The sequence below is a fragment of the Eptesicus fuscus genome, chromosome 18 (genome assembly GCF_027574615.1).
Source record: "Eptesicus fuscus isolate TK198812 chromosome 18, DD_ASM_mEF_20220401, whole genome shotgun sequence".
NCBI lineage: Eukaryota > Metazoa > Chordata > Mammalia > Chiroptera > Vespertilionidae > Eptesicus > Eptesicus fuscus.
The window spans coordinates 37,970,529-37,991,192 of NC_072490.1; the positions used below are offsets into that span (position 1 = coordinate 37,970,529).

The window sequence follows — 20,664 nt, forward strand, 5'->3', positions numbered from 1 at the left end:
CCAGCCTGGCTGACTGCCTCTTTCCATCAGGTTGTGTGACAGGACAGTCCGCCCCTTGGTGGCCGTGGCCGTATGTGTATAGGTACCTTTCAGTTTGTATACCTCCACACCTCGGGGCAGCTTGTGTGGGGTGGGATCCTGACACGGGAGGGGAAGTGGTCTGCATGGGGGAAGGTGATAGGGTGACTCAGTCACCAGACTGTCCTTGGATCTCCCCTGGGTTCCCACAGGTACTTCTGCTACCCCGACCCCACTGCTGCCTGGCTGCTGGGTGGGTTGTTTATGTTTCCTGGACCTGTACTTTCACTCCAGTATCTCTTTTCTCCTTTATTCTGTGATCTTGTGAAAAGTAGTAAGTGTAGGATTGGTGTCCAATTATATGTGGAAGCCTAGTGTCCTGAACTTGGAGTAAGGAGTGGGAGCAGGACCCCAAATGGGGTGGTGGTGCTCATAGCCTCCTGACCCCAGAGAGTGTTTGCCTTTGCGTGGCTGACCCAGCATCCTCTTGTCAGAGGATGGCCCTGGGAACAGGAGATTCCCCTAGGAGGCAGTTTGGCACAAGCAGCCGATTAAAACTTGGATTTCAAATCTTTAACAAGCTAATATTTAAGTAGCAAGTGATAAAGAAAGAAGTAAAAGGCATCCAAATTGGAAAATAAGTAAATCTCTTTGTAGATAACACGATATTTTGTACATAGAAAATTCTAAGGAATTTGTACACATACACACACCCATGAAAACTAATTAATGAGTTCAGCAAAATTTCAGAGTACAAGGCCATTATATAAAAATCAATTGTATTTCTTCTCTCTCTCTCTCTCTCTCTCTCTCTCTCTCTCTCTCTCTCTGCTGGGTACAGTGAATTTTATTGATGGTACATGACAAGGTAGGGAGATCCCTAAGCCCCTCCCCTTCTTCAGGGTGTCTGGGATGGAAACTGTGGAGGTCAGGAGATTCTCAGTGTGTTGGGGGATCGATTTGGGGCAAGGACTCCCCAGCAGCTGAGGGCCTGTCTTCCTCTCACTGAGGGTGGTGGTCCAGGGGGCTCTGACTCCTTGGAGGCCATGTGGCCCACCACCTGTTGCTATTGCCAAATTCATTGTCATAGCAGGAAACAAGCTTGATGAAGTGATCATTGAGGGCAATGCCAGCCCAGCATCGAAGATGGAGGAGTGGGTGTCACTGTTCAAGTCACAGGAGACAACTTGGTCCTCAGTGTAGCCCAGGCTGCCCTTGAGGCGCCCTCTGATGCCTGCTTCACTACCTGCTTGATGTCATCGTATTTCTTTAGACTAGCAATGAACAATATGCCAATAAAATTAAGAAATAATTAAATTTATAATAGTATCAGAAAGAATACAAAATAGAAATAAATTCAATGAAAGAAATATAGGACTTATACCCTGGAAACTACAGAATATCATTGAAAGAAATTGAAGAAGACTTAAATAAATTGAGAGACATCCTTTGTCCTGGGTCTTAACAATACTATCCAAATTGGTCTACAGATTTAATCTTATTCCTCTCAAAATCCTAGCTGGCTTCTTTGCATAAATTGATAAGCTGATCCTAAATTCATATGAAAATGCTAGGAATCCCAAATAACCAAACCTTGAAAAAGAAGAGCAAAATTGGATCCACACTTTCTGCTTTCAAAACGTACTAGAAAGCTACAGTAATCAGAACAGTCTGGTCCTGGCATAATGACAGACATATTGACCAATGGAGTAGAATAGAGAGTACAGATATAAATACTTACATTTACGGCCAGTTGATTTTTGGCAAGTGTGACAAGAGAATTTAATAGGAATGATAGTCTTTTCAAAAAACGGTGCTGGGACAACTGGCTATCCACATACAAGTGAATGAAGTTGGACCCCTACCTCTCACTCTATATAAAAATTAACTCAGAATGCATCAAAGACCTAAACGTAAGAGCTAAATCTACAAAACTCCTAGAAGAAACATAGGCATCAGTCTTCGTGACCTTGGATCAGGCAATGGTTTTTTAGATATTACACCCAAAGCACAAGGAAAGGAAATTTAGATAAACTGGACCTCATAAAAATGGGCACAAATTGTTTATGCTTCAAAGGACACTATCAAGAAAGTGAAAGACAGCTTGCTCACAGAATGAAAGAAAGGAAATATTTGCAAATAATATACTTGTATCCAGAATACATCAAGAACTCTTACAACTTAATAATAAAAAGACAAATAAGCCAATATTAAATATGGGCAAAACATGTATTTGAATTAACAAGTGAATAGACATTTTTTTTTATCTTCTCCAAAGAAAATAATATAACTGGCCAGTAAGTGCATGAAAGGATGCTCAGTATTATTCATTAGGGAAATGCAAATCAAAATCACAGCGAAATACCACTTCATACCCACTAAGATGGCTGTAATCAAAGAGATGGGCAATAACAGGTGTTGGCAAGGATGTAAAGAAATTGGAATGCTTGTACATTGCTTGTGGTAAGAATGTAAAATAGTGCATCCACTTTGGAAAATAATTTGGCAATTGCTCAAAAAGTTAAAACACCAGAAATGCCACTCTTAGGTATTTACTTAAGAGAAATTAAAGCATACACACAAAAACTGGTACATAAATGTTTGTGGCACCATGATTTATAATAGCCAAAAATGGAAATAATCCAAATATCTATCAACTGATGAATGGATAAATAAAAGTTATATCTCTATAATGACATGTTATTCAGAATAAAAAGAAATGAAGTACTGATACTTACTATAACATGGATAAACCTTGAAAACATTATACTAAATGATAGAAGTCATTGCAAAAAGCCACATACTATATAATTCCATTTATGTGAAATATCCAGAAGAGGCAAATCTATAGAGACAGATTACGGAAGAGTGGTGGCCAGGAGCCGGATGCTGGGGTGAATGGGGAGTGACTGCTAATAGATACAAGGTTCCTTTTTTGGGGGTGATGAATATGTTCTGGGATTAGTAGTGATGGTGCACAATTTTGAGAATATTCTAAAAACCACTGAATCAAACACTTAAAAAAATAAAAAATAAACAAAAATTTTCACCAGCTCAACTCAGCTTGAAGGATGAATTCCTTTGGAATCTCTTACGTCCCAGCGCTTTTGTTTCTCTATGTGACTCACCATTTCGGGGAATCCCATGGTTTCCATACTTAGTTTTTCTGCGAGAGTTGGTGTTTCCAGTTTGGCCAAAGGACCAGCAGTGATGAGACGCCCACCCTACTCTAGCAGGGCACTGGGAGGCCTTGTGGCTGCAGGTGTTATATTTTATTTAGAAAGACAACTCACAAGGGTCTCACTTGGTAAACATGTTCTCAAATGTCCTCTCATCCTTGAGGTAGAACATAACGGTGTCCAAAAAATACCTACAAGTTGTTAAATACGTTATAGATCAGAGGTTTCTGACTGAGGCTGGCCAGCTCAAGGGCACTCTGGGGCACTGTAAATTTTTGAAATTTGCACACCTGTTTTTGGACTCACTGTGGTACAGTAAGAGCATTTCCAAAAGGCTACTCTCTGCATACACATTTTCCTCTTCCCCCTTCACACTGCAGTCTACACACACATGCACAGGGAGGAGAGAGGCAGGCCCTGACATGCCAGTGTTCAAGTCTCAGCATTTAGCCCAGGTCTGCAGCACGAACTGGAGACTGAAGACTGAGCATCACCTTTGGACGCAGAGGCATTGCACAGTGTTGATGTGGCTGCTCTGAGAGTGTCAACTTGCTCTGTGGGAAGCAAACAGGATGCTGGTGCAGAGTCTCGGTGCCATGGACAGGACCTCAGGGGCATTGGTTGCACATGCAGCAAGGGTGGGGTCTGTTGGCATTTGAGCCTCTCTGCTCTCCAGCCAGAGATTCCCCCATCTCCTCTGTTCCCAGGGAAGTTGTCATCCCAGCAGCCTACAAAGCCACTGGGGATCAAGGAGACTGACTCAGTATGTTATTCTGACTGGGGCACAGCCTTCCTGTGAACCCTGGAGTTGCAAGGTTCTTGGGCACCAGAACCAACTGGGACACTTTCCTAGTTCTGTGCAAGCTCTGGATGGTACCTTGGGTCTCATTTGGCGCAGGCGTCTGTGTTTTGTAGCAAATCAGTGACATTTGATTTCAGCAGCACCCCTGGCCATACACGTCCCCTTCCCAGACTCATCTTGGAGAATATTTTCACTGTTTCTTAGCCTTTCCCCAGCAAAAGCCTGGAGGAAAGAGCATGGGGTCCAGAATGCTACCTGGAGCTCAGTCGTTTCCTTCCTCCCGTTTATAAGCCCAGTGTGTGGCTGGAGGTGCCAGTAGATTGGAGCACACAGATTTTCTTCTGGAACGTGTCATTGTTCTGATGGTCAAACGTGGAATGTGAATACTTGAAGACTCTGAGCCTTATTTCTTTCGGCCCTGAAAAAAAAAATCTGTCACACAGTTTGGTGTCCTCTCGGGATGGGTCTATGGATTGAGACTGCAGGAAGCTGCCTTTTTAAATGAAGATCCTGGTTTCAAAGTGCTTAACCTTTTTGAATTTAGTTGCAATGAAATATCACTTACTGCAAAATGTGAATTCCTTGATTTTGTTCTGCCGCGGTGGCTCTCGTGTACTGTGCCAAATGGTGAGTGGTGTGGTCAGCAATGAGACGTCTGCTTCATTCGCTGCTTTACAAAAGGTGCATCTAATAAACTTGTTTTTTTCATACATTGTTTTGTCCTCTTTCTCACTCCCAAGAACAATGACCATATCTGGTGCTCGCACACTTGAATTCTCTTGCGTAGCTGCATGCTTACCTGCCTGATTATTACAGAGGTGGATCTGGGCTGTGGCGGGCGGGTGGGTCCTGGTCCCCTCGTCCTTGGGCACAGGTCCTCTCATGAATCAGAATTCTCAGAAAACATTCTACATCCCAGAAGCAAACGTCTTATATGATGTAGCCACCTCCACTGTGTGCCACAGTCTAATAGGATTCTAGATTGTCACCTTGAAGGGACCCTAACAAGTGTTTCCTCAAGTGGAATATAGGGGCCACCTGTGAAATCACAAATGGGTCTGTGTTCATTCTTGGCACCACTACTGAGGCACGCGCTGGAGCTGGGCCCCAAACCTTCATTTTAACCAAGAGTCCCTCATTCCCTGGGTGCAGAATATAAGAGGGAGTGGATCTCCACCTCCCTCCTGTGGCCCATTCACATCACCCCCCCACTCCCTGGGGTGCAGTTCCATGTCCTGCTTCTCAAGGGATTCCTGGAAGGAACAGAACTGAGACATATGTGCATCTAAGGGGGTGTCCTTTCTCCAGTTCCATGAACTTCACAGGTAATTGAGCACCTGCCATACTCTGCTCCAGCAAAAGAGAGTGAACTTGAAAAATTGGAGTCCTAGTCAAATCAGGTTTCAGCAAATGCCAAGATGGTGACAAATCTCCACGTAACCCAAGATTCCAAGTGTGAAACTATGGCCTAATGATTTCAAGAGGTGTTGGAAGGGCAGGCCCCTGGAGGAGGATGCTTCAGTATTTTTCAGCAGGAGGAGCCTGGCTCGCCATGTCCACGTGAGAATGTGCAGAGCCCTCGTAGAGCAAAGAGGCGTGGGTTGGGAGCACAGAGCGGATGCTGGCTACTGTGCACCTTTCGGCAAGTCTGCTGACCTCTTTGGGCTGTAACTTTCTCATTTGGAAAAAACTAAGGGATTGATTATGAAGTGCTTAAGAGCAAAATACACTGCTATCTGCAGCTTATTTCAAAAATGCACAGAGAAAGATGAGATTGGTGGACAGACAGAGATGTGACAAAACAGGAGCAGTAAAACGTTCATTGTGGAGCCTAGGGGGTGGATGTATAGTTGTTCACAAACCCTTTCAAGTTTTCCTCTGTGTTTGAAAATTTCAAAAGATACTAGAAAAAACAAAAATGGGTAAAATTGTAGAGCAGAAATGGACATTAGAGATCATTTTGCAGATGACAAAATTGAGGCCAGAGAAGGCAACTAGGAGGAGAGGCAGGACTAGGAGGAGGCTGCCTGTGCCCTGCCTCCCAGTTCATGTGTGGTCCACCCACCACGCTGCCCGCTGGCCCCCTGGTTCAGGGCCAGGCACCAATGGGGTGATGCCTTTGAAAACTTGGGAAGTGCGGTGGAACCTTAATTTTATGAGACTTAAATGAGTATTGCATTAAAAAGTCACATAGGATTGGGGGATACGAGCCTAACCAATTTCTTTTCTGCAGGACTTCTCAGAGCTTTTAATGTGTCCGTGTCTATTGAAAATCTTTTAAGAGAAATACATAGCATTTCCCAAACAAATTTAACGACAGAAGCCATCCCCTCCTCTTTTTGAGGACTGAGTTTTAGATAACACAGTTGGGAAAGGCATCTGTAAAGAATATAAGATTGCTGGGGGGTTTTTGGTGGGGAGGTGATAAGGGGGTTGAGGAGGAGGTGAGACATATCCTTTCTATTGCTGCTTATTTACACTGTGAGTCCACACATGCACACATTAGACCTTATGCCCTCATCACACCTCTCAGGGCTGAAGGTGTGCAGGTGCCAACTGACAGTGCCAGGGGCTCAGTGTCTGGGGAGCCACAGGGAAGGTTCCGAGAGGGTTGACCCCAGGCCCTCACCTCAGTGGTGCCAGAGAGGGCCCCCACCCCTTCCAGCCCAGGGCCACTTTCTTCTGTTGTTGACCACTAGCTGGCCTGGGGGCAACAGAAGTCAGTGTGAACTAATCCAAGGGACACTGGGGAGCAGATGCCCAGCTACCAAGGAGAATCCCAATAGAAACCAAACGCTATCCTGGTTGTTGGATTTGGACAAGAGAAAGGGCCAACCAGCTTGTTCCCTGTCTGTTTCTCAGGGCAGCGAAATCTATTTTAGGAGCTGATCAGAACACACACGCACAAAACACAGCATTCTCCGAATGCAGCCGGAACCCTTTATTGGAGCCACCCCCCAATGCCCACAGTCCCTGGCGGCTTCCTGGGTGGCGCATGTGGACAGGTCGACCCTGGGTGGGGATAGTGCTGGTTTGTGCTGTTACAGTACATGTGATCGCAAAGACTTGCAGTAGCTGCCTCTTAGCAAACGATCTTCCCACGTGCCCGGTCCCGGGGGCATCGTGGAGGGGCGGGGGCAGAGTGGAAGGCCACTGTGTTTCTGTGGCGGGGCTCTCTTTTCTTTCTGGTTTCTCTAGACTCAGTGCTCCCGTCCTGGGGGGAAATAGCGGTCCTTACAGAGCAAGAGCTCGCCAGCAGTCCCCGTGGAGCAGTTCCGTGGGGCCAGCCTGGCCCAGCTCCCCTGCCCGGCCACACCCCTCGCTTCACCTGGCTTTACACTTCCTTCCGCAGCAACACCTTGATGCTGCTGCACATCTGGCCCAGGGCGGCGAAGAGCGGGTTGCAGAAGGTGCGGATGCAGAGCGAGTAGATGTGGCTGATGCACTGGATCTCGATCAGGTAGCTCTTGATACACGGCACCACCGCCCAGATGTGGCAGAAGGAGATGCAGGCGAACAGGAAGCCCCAGAGCAGGGCCAGCGGCACACCCAGCAGCGTGGACAGCAGGCGGTAGCACCAGTACTTGGAGACGGTGAAGGTGGTGTAGCTCACCTTCCACACGCCGTCGAAGCTGTAGGTGCCCACGGGCTCCGCGATCACGTCCTCGAAATCCACCTGTGGGGGCAGGAAGGGGATCCTCAGTCACGGCACCCACCCGTTTCTCAAGCTTCGGTGTGTGAGCATCAGACCTCCCTGCAGGGCTCCTGACCCCGCAGGTCCCGATGGGGACTTGACCTCTCACCTTACGGGTGGGTAAGCAGGCCCGGGGAGCTGAGGGACTTGCTTCAAGCCAAAGGTAAGTCGGAGGCAGGCCTGGAGGCATGGCTCTCAAAATTTATTATTTAATGATCCTAGGGAGTCAGACAGTCATCATCACGCTGGAAAGATTTAGGGGTGCCTGCTGATAAGATGGTGGGCAGCAAAGGTTCCAGTGGTGCCAGAGCCCACGGCGGGCAGTTGTGCCACAGTGATAAGTGCTCGGGTAAGGGAAGGACAGGGGCTGTGTGCACCCACAGGAGGACAGTGAACTCAGCCTGGGGACAGGGGAGGCTTCTGGGAGGAAGAGACATCTATCTAGGCTGATAGCTGAAGGTAGCCAGGTGGAGGGAGGGACTGTGGGCTGAGAAAGGAAGTTTGGGGCAGAAGGAGCAGGGATTGCTGGGAGCGAGGAGCAGGTGGGACAGTGTGTGCTCTCAGGGAGATGCAGGTGCTTCCCCAAGTCCAAGCCTAGACGACAGGAGTGAGGCTGGAGAGGCAGGCAGGACAGACATCGGTGCGATGAGCAGCCTCGGAAGGCTCTGGGCAGGGAGCAGCTCGTTCTGACACTGAGGTTGGGGTGGTGGGGAGGATGCAGGTGAGACCAGCTGGGAGCCGCTGGGGAGTCCAGGCAGGACCTGGCGCCTGGTTCGGGTGGTGGGGATGAGTTAGAGGTGCACAGGTCTGAGAGCTATTCTAGGATCTGGCATGTGGCAAAGTGAGGCATGCCGTTCTGGCTAGTAAGGGAGTCTGGTATCTGAGAGGGGCCGAGCCTGCTGATAAGCACCTTGAGGAGAAGGCAGATTGTTTCCTTGACCTAGTCCTGCAGGGGCCTCGGATGCCCTGCCCCCATTACCCAGCCCTGCCTCTGTGGAGCTGGAACATGGGTGCCCAGAGAACCCGATCCACACATCCTACTGAAGGGTGACTCAGGCCCCATTAGGGAAGTGGGAAGATAATCTGTGGACTTAGAAAAAAGGCCGCTTCCAGCTAAGCCACTTAACTAGCCTTTCTTGAGTCCCTGCTGTGCATTAAGCTCTGTTCCAGCTGCTTTCTCTTGTGTGATGCCATTTAGTGTCACTAGACTTTAGCTGTTTTGTCTGTAAAATGGGGTAGTGACCATCTCAGGCCATTTTAATATAAGTTGGTTGAATGAAGGCACAGACTAATCAGACTAATGGGAGGGGTCCCTGGTGGGGGCTGTTGGGGCCTGAGCTCAAAGTTCAGTCTTCCAGGGTGGGTCCGCTCCCCACTTTTGTTGGGGGGGGGGAGAGAATTCTCTCTATGTCAATGGTATTATTACAGTTAGTTTTCATTCTAAAATAATATAGCCACGTTGCAGAAAATTAAGGGAATAGCAAAAAGAAAACAAAAGCATCTCCAATTTGTATTTCTCTGGTACTAAAAATATTACTGCTTTGGTGCTATTCTTTCCAGTGTAACTTTTTTGGGGGAGGGAGTGGACGTAACCGTGTTGTACATTCAAGGTTGAGTCCTGTTTTTCTCGTGTGACTGGATTCTGGGCTCCTGCATCATGTCTTTGATCCCTGGGTCCCCCAGGGACCGCTCTGGCTGAGGCTCCACGTATGGAAGCATGTTAGCAGGGAGCAAAGTGTAGAGGGTGAGCTTTCAGACAGCAGGCGATCTGGAAAAGCTGACTAGGAAATCAGAAGGGCCTGCCCCGACCCTCCTGTAAATTTTGCCCCCCGCCCTCTCTGCCTCATGAAGCCCCTTGGATAGAAGGGGAAGAACATGCATATGGTCCTCACCTCCTGGAAGGATGGCATTTCTTCCCGGAGGGCTTCCAGGAGGTGGTGGCTGGCTGGGAATTTGGGGGGGGGCTGTGGGGTTTGGAGGCAGAGATGGAAAAGTGGTGTGCTGGATATTTGGAAAAGAAAGCCCAAGTTGGTTGGAGACTGTCTCCTGGCTTTGAAGAGTGGGTGAGAAGTGCTGGCATCTACATCTGGTTTATATGGGCCAAAAATCCAGTTGCTGCTGTTAGGGGAGCTTTCAAACCCAAGGAGCTGGGGAGTAGAGGCCTGGGGGACCATTCCAGCCTTGCCCTGGGTACTCCCACCATGGCTATCGAGGGTCAGTCAAACTCATGAGCCCTGAACCTGCTGCCTGCCCCTCCTCCGCTGTGGCCAATGCCCAGCCCATGCCTCTTAGTGCCAGGGTGGCCCCTGGAGCATGCTGCAGCCCCAGGAACTTTGCCAGCAGAGGGAGGCATTTGGGCAGAGACGTGCCTCCCTGCCTGTGTCCCCAACAGCCCTCCCTCCTTCCCTCTCCCACTGAGCACCTGTGGCCTCTCCTGCCTTCTGGTGGCTGCTCCTTAGGAGGGCGCCTCCCCACTCACAGATTACCCAGCCCTGCCTCGGCCGGAGGAGGCAGGCAGGGCCCAGACTGGATCTAGGCCTCCTGACTCAAATCTGAGCACTTCACACTGCCCCAGCCAGGGTCAGACCCCGGGGTAGATGCTGTCGGGGAGGGTGACTGCCCCTCTGAGGTCTGGTCCTTGTCGGTAAAGACCTGCCCAAGGCAGCGCCCCGGGCCCTTCTTCCCAGCTCCCTACCCTGCTCCCAGCAGTCATCAATGCCCCGGCCCTGCTGCAGCCCAGCACGATTTGTCCACTTATCCCAGAATATTCCTCCACTCGACACATTTGATTGTTTGTGTCTGGCCTCTAAGAGGCAACAGAGTGGGAAGAGCCCTGACTGATGAAGTCATACTGCTAAGGTTTGAGTCCAGCTCTGCTCCTTATGGCTCTGTGACCTTCAGCAAGTGGCGTAGCTTTTCTATGCCTCATTTTCCTAAGCTTATGAAGCTTATTGGAGGATTCAGTACGTTAAAAAGATGTAAATACTGAACATTGCCTGGCACAGAACACTGATTAGGAACTGTTAGCTGTTGGTGGTTGTCACAGCGTGCTTTCAACAGGAGACGAGAGTCCCAGATCTGGGTGTGCACACCAGTGTAGTTGCTGATCTGATGAATGACTTTGGCAACTTAGCCTCTTTGAACTTCATTTTCTCATCCGTAAAATGGGTTTGCTACTTCTTACAACCTTGTTATGAGGAATAGAAATAATTTCTCATCCATCCGTTCAACTCAACAAGTATTTATTCAACACCCACTCTGCGCTAGGCACACCGCCTCTTGGGCAGTGCTTAGCACAACACCTGGCATGTGGTAGGTGCTAATGATAGTAATTATTTGTTCGGTTGCTCTGAAGATCCTATGAAAATATATTTAAGGGAATCTTTTGACACCCCAGATCATAAGTGCACTTCTTCAGCCTACCTAGCCATAAGTGTGTGTGTGTGTGTGTGTGTGTGTGTGTACACGTGCGCACACACAGACCTCAGCCTGCGCTGATAAAAATGGACGGGTCCTCTTTCCCCTCATTTCCTACTCACAGTAATGATCCTACCCCCAAGGATCTCTCTGTTGTGTCTTTTAATTATCATTCATTTTATTGCGGAAGCCATTGGTGCTGACATTTTTTATTTCCAGTAATTGCCCTTGGGCACTATGCATGGGGCAACTGACCCGTGAATCAGAAAATGTGCCCTCAGAGGGATGGGCTGTGCTGGGAGGAGGCAGCTGTTCCCCTCACTGGGATTAAGCATGGAGATAGCGTGCTAGTTGGGGGAGGTATTTATAAGACCCGGCTCAGGCCGCTCTGTGCAGTCGTGCCAGTGTATCAGAAGCACACGGTGACTTCATTTCTTAATTCGTTTTCAGAAGCTGGAGGGGAGATGGCTGTTTTGGGAGGATGGTGGGGCGGGGGCTGGATCCATGGGCAGCTCAGTGTGCAGCTGGAGGGAGGGGCTGGAGGTGGAGGCAGAGAATGTGGCTGCTCGTTCAGTTGGTGCCCCCTTCTCTGGCATATCTATTTTTGGAACAGCAAGAGGGCCAGTTGATTAATCAGAACCAGCCAGCGCAGCCCCCGCAGTCTCAGAGGGCAGGGAAGGTGCTGGACAGCAGGGCCAGGCGTTGCTGGAGGATGCGGGGGAGGCCAGCAGCCACCTCCTGTCAAAAATACCTCCCCCACATGCCCACATGATTCAGTCCTTGGGCATCCAGGGCCCTGGACACTGGGTAGGGTATGTGGGAAATAGCTCTAGGCGGGAGGGTAGACGTCTAGTCCCAGTCTCCACTTGACCACTGAGTGGCTACTGTGTGATTTGGGGCCTGGTGCTTTCCCTCTGGGGCCTCTGGGGCTCTTTGTTTTTATTTTTTAACTCTACTCATAGAGGACTAGGTCAAGACCCTTATAACACAGACTCAGTTTTGGAGTCAGAAGACCCAGGGGGTGGCTTAGCTTTGCTGGGTCATAGTTTTCTCGCTTATTACCTTGCTCCATAAAGGGTGGGTCCTCAGTCACTGCCCCTCCACACCAGGCAGGTGCAGAAGTTGAGAGTAAGCATTTAGAAATATTCACAGCCATTTGACCCAGTAATTTTATGTCTGTTGACTCTAATCATACTAAAAATTGGAGCTTACATTGTGGATGCCTTTTATTGATTTGATTTGATCTCTAGTAATTAGTTTTTATTAAATTTTACAAAAGTATTGGTGTATAAACGGATTGAGAAAATAGTAATAAAAGGAACCCTCTACTGAGATAGTTTGAGAAACACTGGCCTATAAAGTAGGAAGCTAACATGAGGTGATTGCAGCAAAAACAGTTGAAAAATGGCAAAGCTTTGCTTTTTGTGTAATTGGTAATGACACTAATAGAATTCTGTACAATCTGGGATAACCATAGCAACACCCATAATTTGGCCCTGTACATGGTGGTTCCTGGCCATGTATCATATCTAGTGTTTCACCCAGCATGTAAGGGGCGAGCAGGGGTGGAGCCCACGTTGGCCTGACATCAAGTCCTGAATTCCCTCTACTCTGACCCTGGCCATGGTCATCGTAGGGCCGGATACCCCAGCAGGAGATGAGGCCCAGAAAGCGGCACAGGCCAGTTCTGAGGGCAGGAGGCGGGGTCAGGGATTCCCTGGAGCTTGAGGTCCAGAGCACCCTACAGGATGGATCTGGGTCACCTGGCTGGGTCTTACAGGGACTTGGGTTTATGTAAAAGAGCTGTGAAGAGACTATGATGACAGAGGCTCCAGGGCGAGAGAAAGGACCTGTCGGAAGAACCCCCACCAGGTCTCCTGAGCCCTGTCCTTTCCTCCTGCCCATATCTTCCCATGGTCTCTCCTGCCCGGTCAGTCTCTGCCTTCAGGAAGTCGGTGCAGGTGGAAAGGAGAGCAGTAGAAATAGCCCTGGGCTGAGTTCTAGGCATGCCTGTGCCCCAGATTTTGGTGGGTGGTGAGCTAGTCTTCAAAGATGCCCCCAATTAGTCATGCCTCTCAGCATTTACGATCTTGCATAGTCTCATCCTCACTGAGTCTGGGCTTGCCCTGCAATTTGCTTTAACCACCAGAACGAGGGAGAAGGGATGCTGTGCCATTTCCAGAACGAAGCCTTAATAAGGCTTGGCAGCCATTAGAAGTTCACTTTTATACCCTAATCTAGAGACCAGTCCATTGCTATACCCTGCTCTAGAGACTGGTGGAGAGGCCACATAAAGGGAGAAGCCCAGAACTACACGGAGATAGAGGCCCAGCCATCCCAGCATCGGAGCTAAGACCCGCCTCCCAGCCATACCCGCCAAGGCGCCAGGCATATGAATGAGCCATCTTGGATGCTCCAGCTCAGTCCAGGCCCCAGGTGGTTGCAGCCCCAGCTGTCATCTGACTGCAGCTACAGGAGCTGCCCCCAGTGAGCCCTGCAGGGGCCCCGCTGAGCCTGGTCAGCCCACAGGACAATGAGAGATCATCAGATGGTGGTTGCTTTAAGCCTCAAGTTTTGGGATGATTTGTTACAGAGCAGTACATAACTGATACAGTGTGTCTTTAGGGAACTCTGGTGGTAACTCTGGACTCCATGTTTGTCTTCTATAGGATAAAGGGGACTTATTTGCACTTGAAAGTGCAAAACATTCACTGATCCTGGTTAATAAGAATTTCTGGTGGCAGGTCCGAGAAATCTGCATTTTAACAAGCTCCCCAGGAAAGTGGGCCATATTTTGAAGAACTCTAGGCTAGTTGATATCCAGAAGTTCCCATCACACTAAGTTATAGTGTGAGGTAGTCCAAAGTGGCCCTTCCTCGTGGTACTTGACAAGAGGGCAAGGCATTTCCGAAAGGCATTGCCCATGTGGAACGACTGGCAGATTGGGTGACCTCCCATAATCCAGCTTCACCCTGCCCCTTTGCCTTCTCTCCCTCCAATTCCCTTTCAGATGCTTTGTCTTAGTCCCCCTTTTTCCTGCCGTCAGAGCAGCAAAGAGGTTTCATCTGTGAGCCAGCTCGGCCTGGCTGATGTCCAGGGCTTCCTGGGGAAGTGCGGTGACCCATTAGTTCTGTCTGCCTGAACCCCAGGGTGGGGGTGAGGGGAAGCGGGGGAGGGGCAATGCCTCTGACTGTGACGTACATTCTTCTCAATAATTGTGGCCTTTGCTTATTTTGTTTCCTCCTCTGGGAAAGCCTGTTCTCCCCTTTCCACACTTAAAATCGTTCGCTCTCTCTCTCTCTCTCTCTCTCTTTTTTTTTTAAATGCATCTGGATACCACCCTCCCCCCGCCACCACCACCCTGAAGCTGGCTCCTGATTTTCCCAGATGAGAGTGATGTCTTCCCCTTAACCTCCCAGGCACTTCAGCTGGCACTCATTTATGGCATTTAGCAGCTCCCTGAGCACTTGTTAGTTTCCTCTCCTCTTGCTGGTTGGGTTGGCTGCTTCTTGAGAAGAAGGGGGAAGTGCAGGTCAGTTTGCTCTCTCTGTCACAGCGTGTCCAGGGGGCCCACCTGGGGAGCAGAGCTTGTAGAGCTGGTCCTCTGGGTGTTTGCAGCAAAGGCTGGTGCTTGTGTGTTTTCCTGCAGGCAGGTGTGGGTTGGGGGTGGGATGGAATCTAGAGTGCTGGGCTGGGACCATGTCTGTCCCTGCCCTGTTTGAAGGGCCGACTTTTAGTGCCTAAGGAGAGAGCGGGTGGGGCCAGAAACTGAAGGGCCTGCATGGCCCTCTGTGCTCACGTGTCACTGCGATAGCACCTGGGGCCTCATTGTAAGGCAGGGCGAGAGCCAACCCTGAGCCCTCAGAAATAACTCAGGAGGACTCAGGGTGCGGCTGGGGCCTGCAGGAATGCACGGGGAGAGGGCTGAGGCTTTGCAACGTGGGTGAAGGGAAAGGTGTCCTCACTGGCGGGCTGGAGCCCCGAGGACCGTTGGCACACATTCACCCCCGTCACCCCCAGAGGCTGGCATGGGGGTCTGAGACAGCACAGTGCCTGGCACATGGCAGGCACTCCGCAGTGATCCATGGAGTCAGTGCTCCACGAATGGTGGTGATGGTGGGAGCCGAGGGAATGGGTGTGCTTCCCCAGCTCCTCAGCCCTGGGCCCGGCCCAGAATCTTGGAGACCACAGTTCAAGTCTGTTGGGCTGCACAGGTCTCCCCTCTGTCTTAGCACTTATTTTCCACCTGGGTTCAAGGGCAGCCCCAGGCCTTGCTCAGGAAGTTTGGGGAAGTTGGAGCTCTGGAAAGACTAAAAGGAGTGCCTCCCCTCTGCTGGGGGTCAGATCCACGGACACATTGGATCTATCTCCCTCTTCTCCACCCAGCCTCCATCTACACCTGGGCTCAGGACCAGAGAGGGAAAGGAGTTTTCCCAGAATCACACAGCAAGTTAGTGTCAGGACTGCGACCAGAACTTAGGTCTCTGTACGCAGTCTTATTTCAGCACCTTACTGTATCACTCAACCTAGGCCACATGGAGCCTGTTACCACTCATGAAACCACCCCTGGCAGGTGCCTTCCGAGCCTTCATCTCAGCCTGTCCCCCTTACCCCTCACCCCCTTTTCTTTCTTCCTCCTTCCATCTGGTCTTCTCCCCAGGTGATGAAAGACGCCCGGGTGATCCACGCTCTCCTCTCCCCCTCCTTCCTCTCTGGATTCCCTCACAGACCATCACACCACTCTGAAGTCTGAACCTATTTTGTGGTATTTGTCTGACTTGGTTTTAAGAACCCTGTTCTAAATTTCAAAACGTTTTCATTTCTCACTCATGAAAAAACAAAAGAAAGAAAAAGTTAAATAACTACCCAAACAAGGGAATGGCCAATAACTATACCAAATAATTAACAAGATTGTTATCTCTCTTGCTTCGCCTGGGAGAGACATTTTTCTGGGGCTCAGCCCCAGGGGAGGCTGCTTAAGCAGCTGCATCTGTGGGGCCCCCGTCCCTCCTTAGGGTTATACTCTGGGCCTAGAGCCTGGCAGGCTCACTCCTGGCTCAGTAGGACCTGAGAGCCTCTCTCCACTTGTCTCCTACTGCGGGTCTCCTTTGGAAACCACATTCTCTCTTGGGGTCCTATTCTCCATCCCCAGCAGAGAGGCTGCCAGAGGGGAGCCTGGGAGTAAAACCTGGCGCTGGCTCAGTTCTCTTGTCCTGCAAGCTCCTCTGGGCTCCCACTCAGCTCACACTTATCACATCCTTGCTTTGTGCTGGGGACTGTGTCAGGCACTCTCAAACCCCTTGTTACGCTTAATCCTCACGGTATATTTCTGTTGCATAGAGCTGCTCTGAGATCTATGTACCTGGTGGAGGCAAATGATACTATGCTCATTTCACAGAGGAAACGCAGACTCGGACAACCTAGGTCACTTGTCCAGTGTCATCATTTTTAGGTAGAAGAGTCTGGGTTTGAAACCAGATTTGTTAAAGTCAAGTCTGGGACTATTCCCTCTAGACCACACTGAGCAAACCATGACGAATACTATTTGCCATTTACCTAGTGCTCCCTTTTAGCTTGCAAAATTTGCCCCCTAATGCTCCCTTTGCAGCCTTTTCACCCTGTGCTGTAATTATCCTATCTTCACCATTAATGACATACATATATAAATGCAATAATAGCATAGTATGAGCTGTTCTGGAGTAAATGCCCTGAGTGAAGAGCCAGCCACCAACTGCCTGGAGGAGTTGGGGAAGGTTCTGGTGGAGGTGATGGTTGAGTTGGGTCTTGAAGGCTGAGCAGGGCCTTCACCATGTGGAGGTGGAGCTGGGCGCTCCTGGCACAGACACAGGAGTGTGTTCTGGTGGGTGTGGTCGGCTCCTGGCATGTGGGCTGGAAGGTGGGAGAAAGTTGGGATCAAGATTGTGTTGGGGTTTGAAAGCCATGGGGAGAAGTTAGACTCAGCATGGGCAGTGCCCACTGAAGGATGGCAGTGCAGGGGTGCTTAGGACGGGTCCTTAGCCACACCGTGTCATTCAGTGGCCATGAGCTTTGGGCCAGTACAACTGACTTGTGGCCGGTACAACTTAAGAATTCTAAGGTTTGTATAATTTTAATTAAAATGTAAAAACTGATACTCGGTTCTAGGATTGGCAAACTTTTAAGAATGTTTGGAACAATTTGGGCATGTGAATTGATTTGGGCATTTCAACTGTACATTTGATGCAATTAAATACAGAGCAAGGATTCCTGATAAAAAATTGGAGTCTAAATTGAGATGTACCCCGAGTCTAAGATACACACTGGATTTTGAAGCCAAAGAAAGACTGGGCAGTAGTTCATTGATCATTGTTTTGTATTGGTTACATGTTGCAATGATACTATTTTGGATATACTGGGTTAAATCAAAGTATGACAATCAATATCCCTTTTAAATCAAAAGTATGAAAATTAATATCTCCTTTTCCTTTTTGAAATCATGGCTGCTAGGAAATGAACAGTTACATGGAGTGAATGTATAACGGGTCACATTGTTTCTATTGGAAAGTGCTTGTCTGAAGTCTGATGCCTTCAGTAGGACCAGGAGGCCCAGCCCCCTTCTGACAGCCCTAACAGTGACTCTGATGCCGGTGGGTGGGCCCCTGCTCCCAGCAGTTCAGCTGTAGGAAGATCCCTGTGGGTACCAAGTGGAGGTTGAAGTGGGGGTGTGGGCCTGGAGGCAGCCAGGCGAGGAAAGGGGCCTGACTCTGGCGGTGGCCGTGGGTGGGGCTGACTCCCTAAGGCTGCCCACCTGTCCCTCATCTGGGCATTTCCTTTCAGGGGCCTGGGTGCTCTCTGAGAGGCCTCTGCCCTGGCCTGGCCACTGGACCAGGGGTCAGTTGGGGGGCCGGCAGGAGTGCTGGGCATGGCCCCACACCTGGGGGCTGGACATGGGGCAGTGCCACAGGGAGGTGGGGTGGTGAGTGCCCCGAGAGGGCCACCTGCCCTGGCAGAAGCTGCCCTCCAGGGATTAGCCCCGTGTCCACTGTGAAGACCGCAGAAATCTCCCCTGGCCTGGAGAAGAGCCCGCGTTGGCCACCTCGTCTTCATCCTGGGACGAGGGCCAGGAGCCAGTGGGAAGCGCTTCAGAGTGGTAAGGGCTCTGGGACATGCTCCCCGCTCAGTCAGCGCCTGGGTCACCGGGTGTGGCTCGCTCTCGCTCTTGTTTATGTAAGGGTCCTTTGGGGGGTGTACAGGCTGGGTTTTCAGGAAGGAACTGGAGAAGACAGAGGAACCAGGTCTGTCTCCAGGGAAGCTGATTGTGTGGAGCAGAGCCCTCCCGTCCAGCACCCACTGCTCTGCACACCCACCCCCTCCGGGCGGCGGCGCCTGGGCAGGCCCGTGCCTACCTTCACTATGTCCTCGTTAATGTTCTTGGGGTCTCGGTTCACCAGGTCGATCTCCTTGCAGTGGATGTCCTTGACGATCTGGGCCTCCAGGTCCGTGTTCTCTTCGGCCATCATCGTGGGGCTGGGAGACCCGGGGGGAAAGACTCGGGGCAGGGACACCAGTTCAGTGTCCCCAGGCTTGTGCCCCAGCCGGCTAAATAGGCCCCACCCAGCATGCCAGCTGACAGCTGTCCCACATAGCTCCAGCCTGCCTCTCACCAAAGCCTCGGTGGCAGGCCTCCAAGCTAAAATTAAGATCGGCGCTCTGCTGGGTGGCCCAGAGCGCCTTAAAGGGGGCTGCGGCGGCACTGGGCCTCACGAGGCAGAGGGCCTGGCACCCCTGCTGCCCCCGCCCACAGCTCCAGCTGGGCTGTTGGTTGCGGTCCTGGAATTTGCCCCACAGTGTCACCACCGTGTCAGCGTTTGAGCTCCTAGGGGAGTGGTGGGGCCCTGGCTTTGCCTCTTGCTGGCTGTGTGAGGTGGACACACCTCCCCTCTCTGGGCCACCGTGTGCCCACCTGTAAAATGGGCCCCTAATAATAATAATCGGGCCCTTTTACCTTTGTTGGGGGGAGGAGACCAGCTCATGTGTGGGAAAGGGCTTCACAAAGAACTGAAATGCCGGCTGGGAGGGATTTGTGTTAGAGCAGTTCGTACCTGGCCCTGCTGTTTGGTGGCCTGGAGTAGGGCAGAGATTTCCCTCCTTCTGGGGTTTTCCCTGGACAGGGATTGGATGGACTGTGACATGGGGGTGGGACAGGGAAGGAGACCACCAATGGGGATGCCCACCCTCCTCTGTGTTCTTGACGCCACTTGGTGAGGTCCACGTTTATGCTGCTCTTTGTCCTCCCCATAGTGATAGCTTCCAGGGTACTCATGGACCGCGGGCATCACTGGGGTGCACCTCTCTTGCCTGCTCAGTTTTTATGTGTCTTCTTCCAACTCAGCCATCACTCGAAGCCTCCACAGCATGAAGAGTGAAGACTCTGTGTCCCCAGGGACCAGGGTCTATGCATCCACTCATCCATCCACCTACTCACTCATTCAGGATTTGCTAACAGCGGGGCTAAGCAGATCCATCAGTCCCTGTCCCTGTCTTGAGGAACTCAGTCTAGGGGAACAGACTGATAAAAAATAAATTGTAATACAGTGCGGCAAGTGCTGCAGATCAGAGGCATTTTTACAAAGAACTTTCCTTAGAAGTTCAGAGGAGACAATGGCTCACTCTGAGGGCATCAGGGAAGGCTTCCTGGAGGAGGTGGCTTTGGAATAAGGCGTTAAGAACCAGCAGGAGATCACCACATAGAACATTTCACATAGGAGGCTATAGACATGAGGACTAGTGTGAACTAGAAAGCTGAGGAGTGTGCAGTGGCTGGAGCATGGGTTGTTTGGGGTGTAGGGTGGGAGATCAGGCTCTGCTGGGGCCGGGGTATGAAGGATCCTGAATATCATACTAAAGAGTATGGATTTTATCTAGAGGTGCTGGGAAGCCATTGGAGACTTCAGAGCAGCAGAGGGTCTTTATCAGATTTGTGTGTGAGGAACATCACTGGCAATGGGAACTGGGTGAGGTTTGAAGCGGGAAGACTAATAAAAAAGCTGGAGGCAATAAGGGCTCTATCATAACTGTGATTGGCTACTTACTAATAATAAAGATGCAAAACAATAGTGGCTTGTACAGGGTAGGGACTTTTTCTTTGTCTCTCACGTAGTGCAAACAGGCAGTTCAGAACTTCTATGGGGGCCACATGGTGCCATTAGGCCCCAGACCTCCATCTTTCTGCCCTGCTGTTCTCAAAGCCACCTCAGGGGCCCAGGGTAACTGCTGCTCTTCCAGCCGTTGCACCTGAGTCTAGACAAGAAGAAAGGAAAGCACAGGGAAGGGAAAGGCGTCTGCCCGCTGAATCGGCTGCAGTAGAAAGCTTTCCCACTACACAACTTCTGTTTATTTCTCGTTGGTCACCCCTCTTGGCAAAGGAGGCTGGAAATGAAGACTTTAAGCTGAGCACGTGGGCAGCCCCCACAGTGTCACTAGGGATAAACGATTGGCAACTAGAGAACTCTGCTGCCACATCCCTGAGGAACTGCCTGGGTTTTGGTTTTTGTTTGTTTATTCTCCTGTCTGGG

The 20,664-nt window shown here is 50.3% G+C and overlaps 1 protein-coding gene across 1 annotated transcript; it reads right to left on the reverse strand.

Moving 5' to 3' along the window:
- Positions 1 to 6,926: 6,926 nt before the first annotated feature.
- Positions 6,927 to 18,692, reverse strand: CAV3 (caveolin 3). Its single transcript, XM_008151692.3, has 2 exons — positions 18,496 to 18,692; positions 6,927 to 7,675 (listed from the first exon to the last, which is right to left on the reverse strand). The coding sequence occupies exons 1-2, from the start codon at positions 18,607 to 18,609 to the stop codon at positions 7,334 to 7,336; spliced, it is 456 nt and encodes a 151-aa protein (XP_008149914.1). The 5' UTR covers positions 18,610 to 18,692; the 3' UTR covers positions 6,927 to 7,333.
- Positions 18,693 to 20,664: the final 1,972 nt, after the last annotated feature.

What these genes read in the sequence shown, in the direction of transcription:
- CAV3 (XM_008151692.3), bottom strand. Translation starts at nt 18,609, where the DNA reads ATGATGGCCGAAGAGAACACGGACCTGGAGGCCCAGATCGTCAAGGAC. An exon ending in TTAACGAGGACATAGTGAAG is followed by an intron (nt 7,676 to 18,495) that starts GTAGGCACGGGC and finishes CTGCCCCCACAG; the next exon opens with GTGGATTTCGAGGACGTGAT.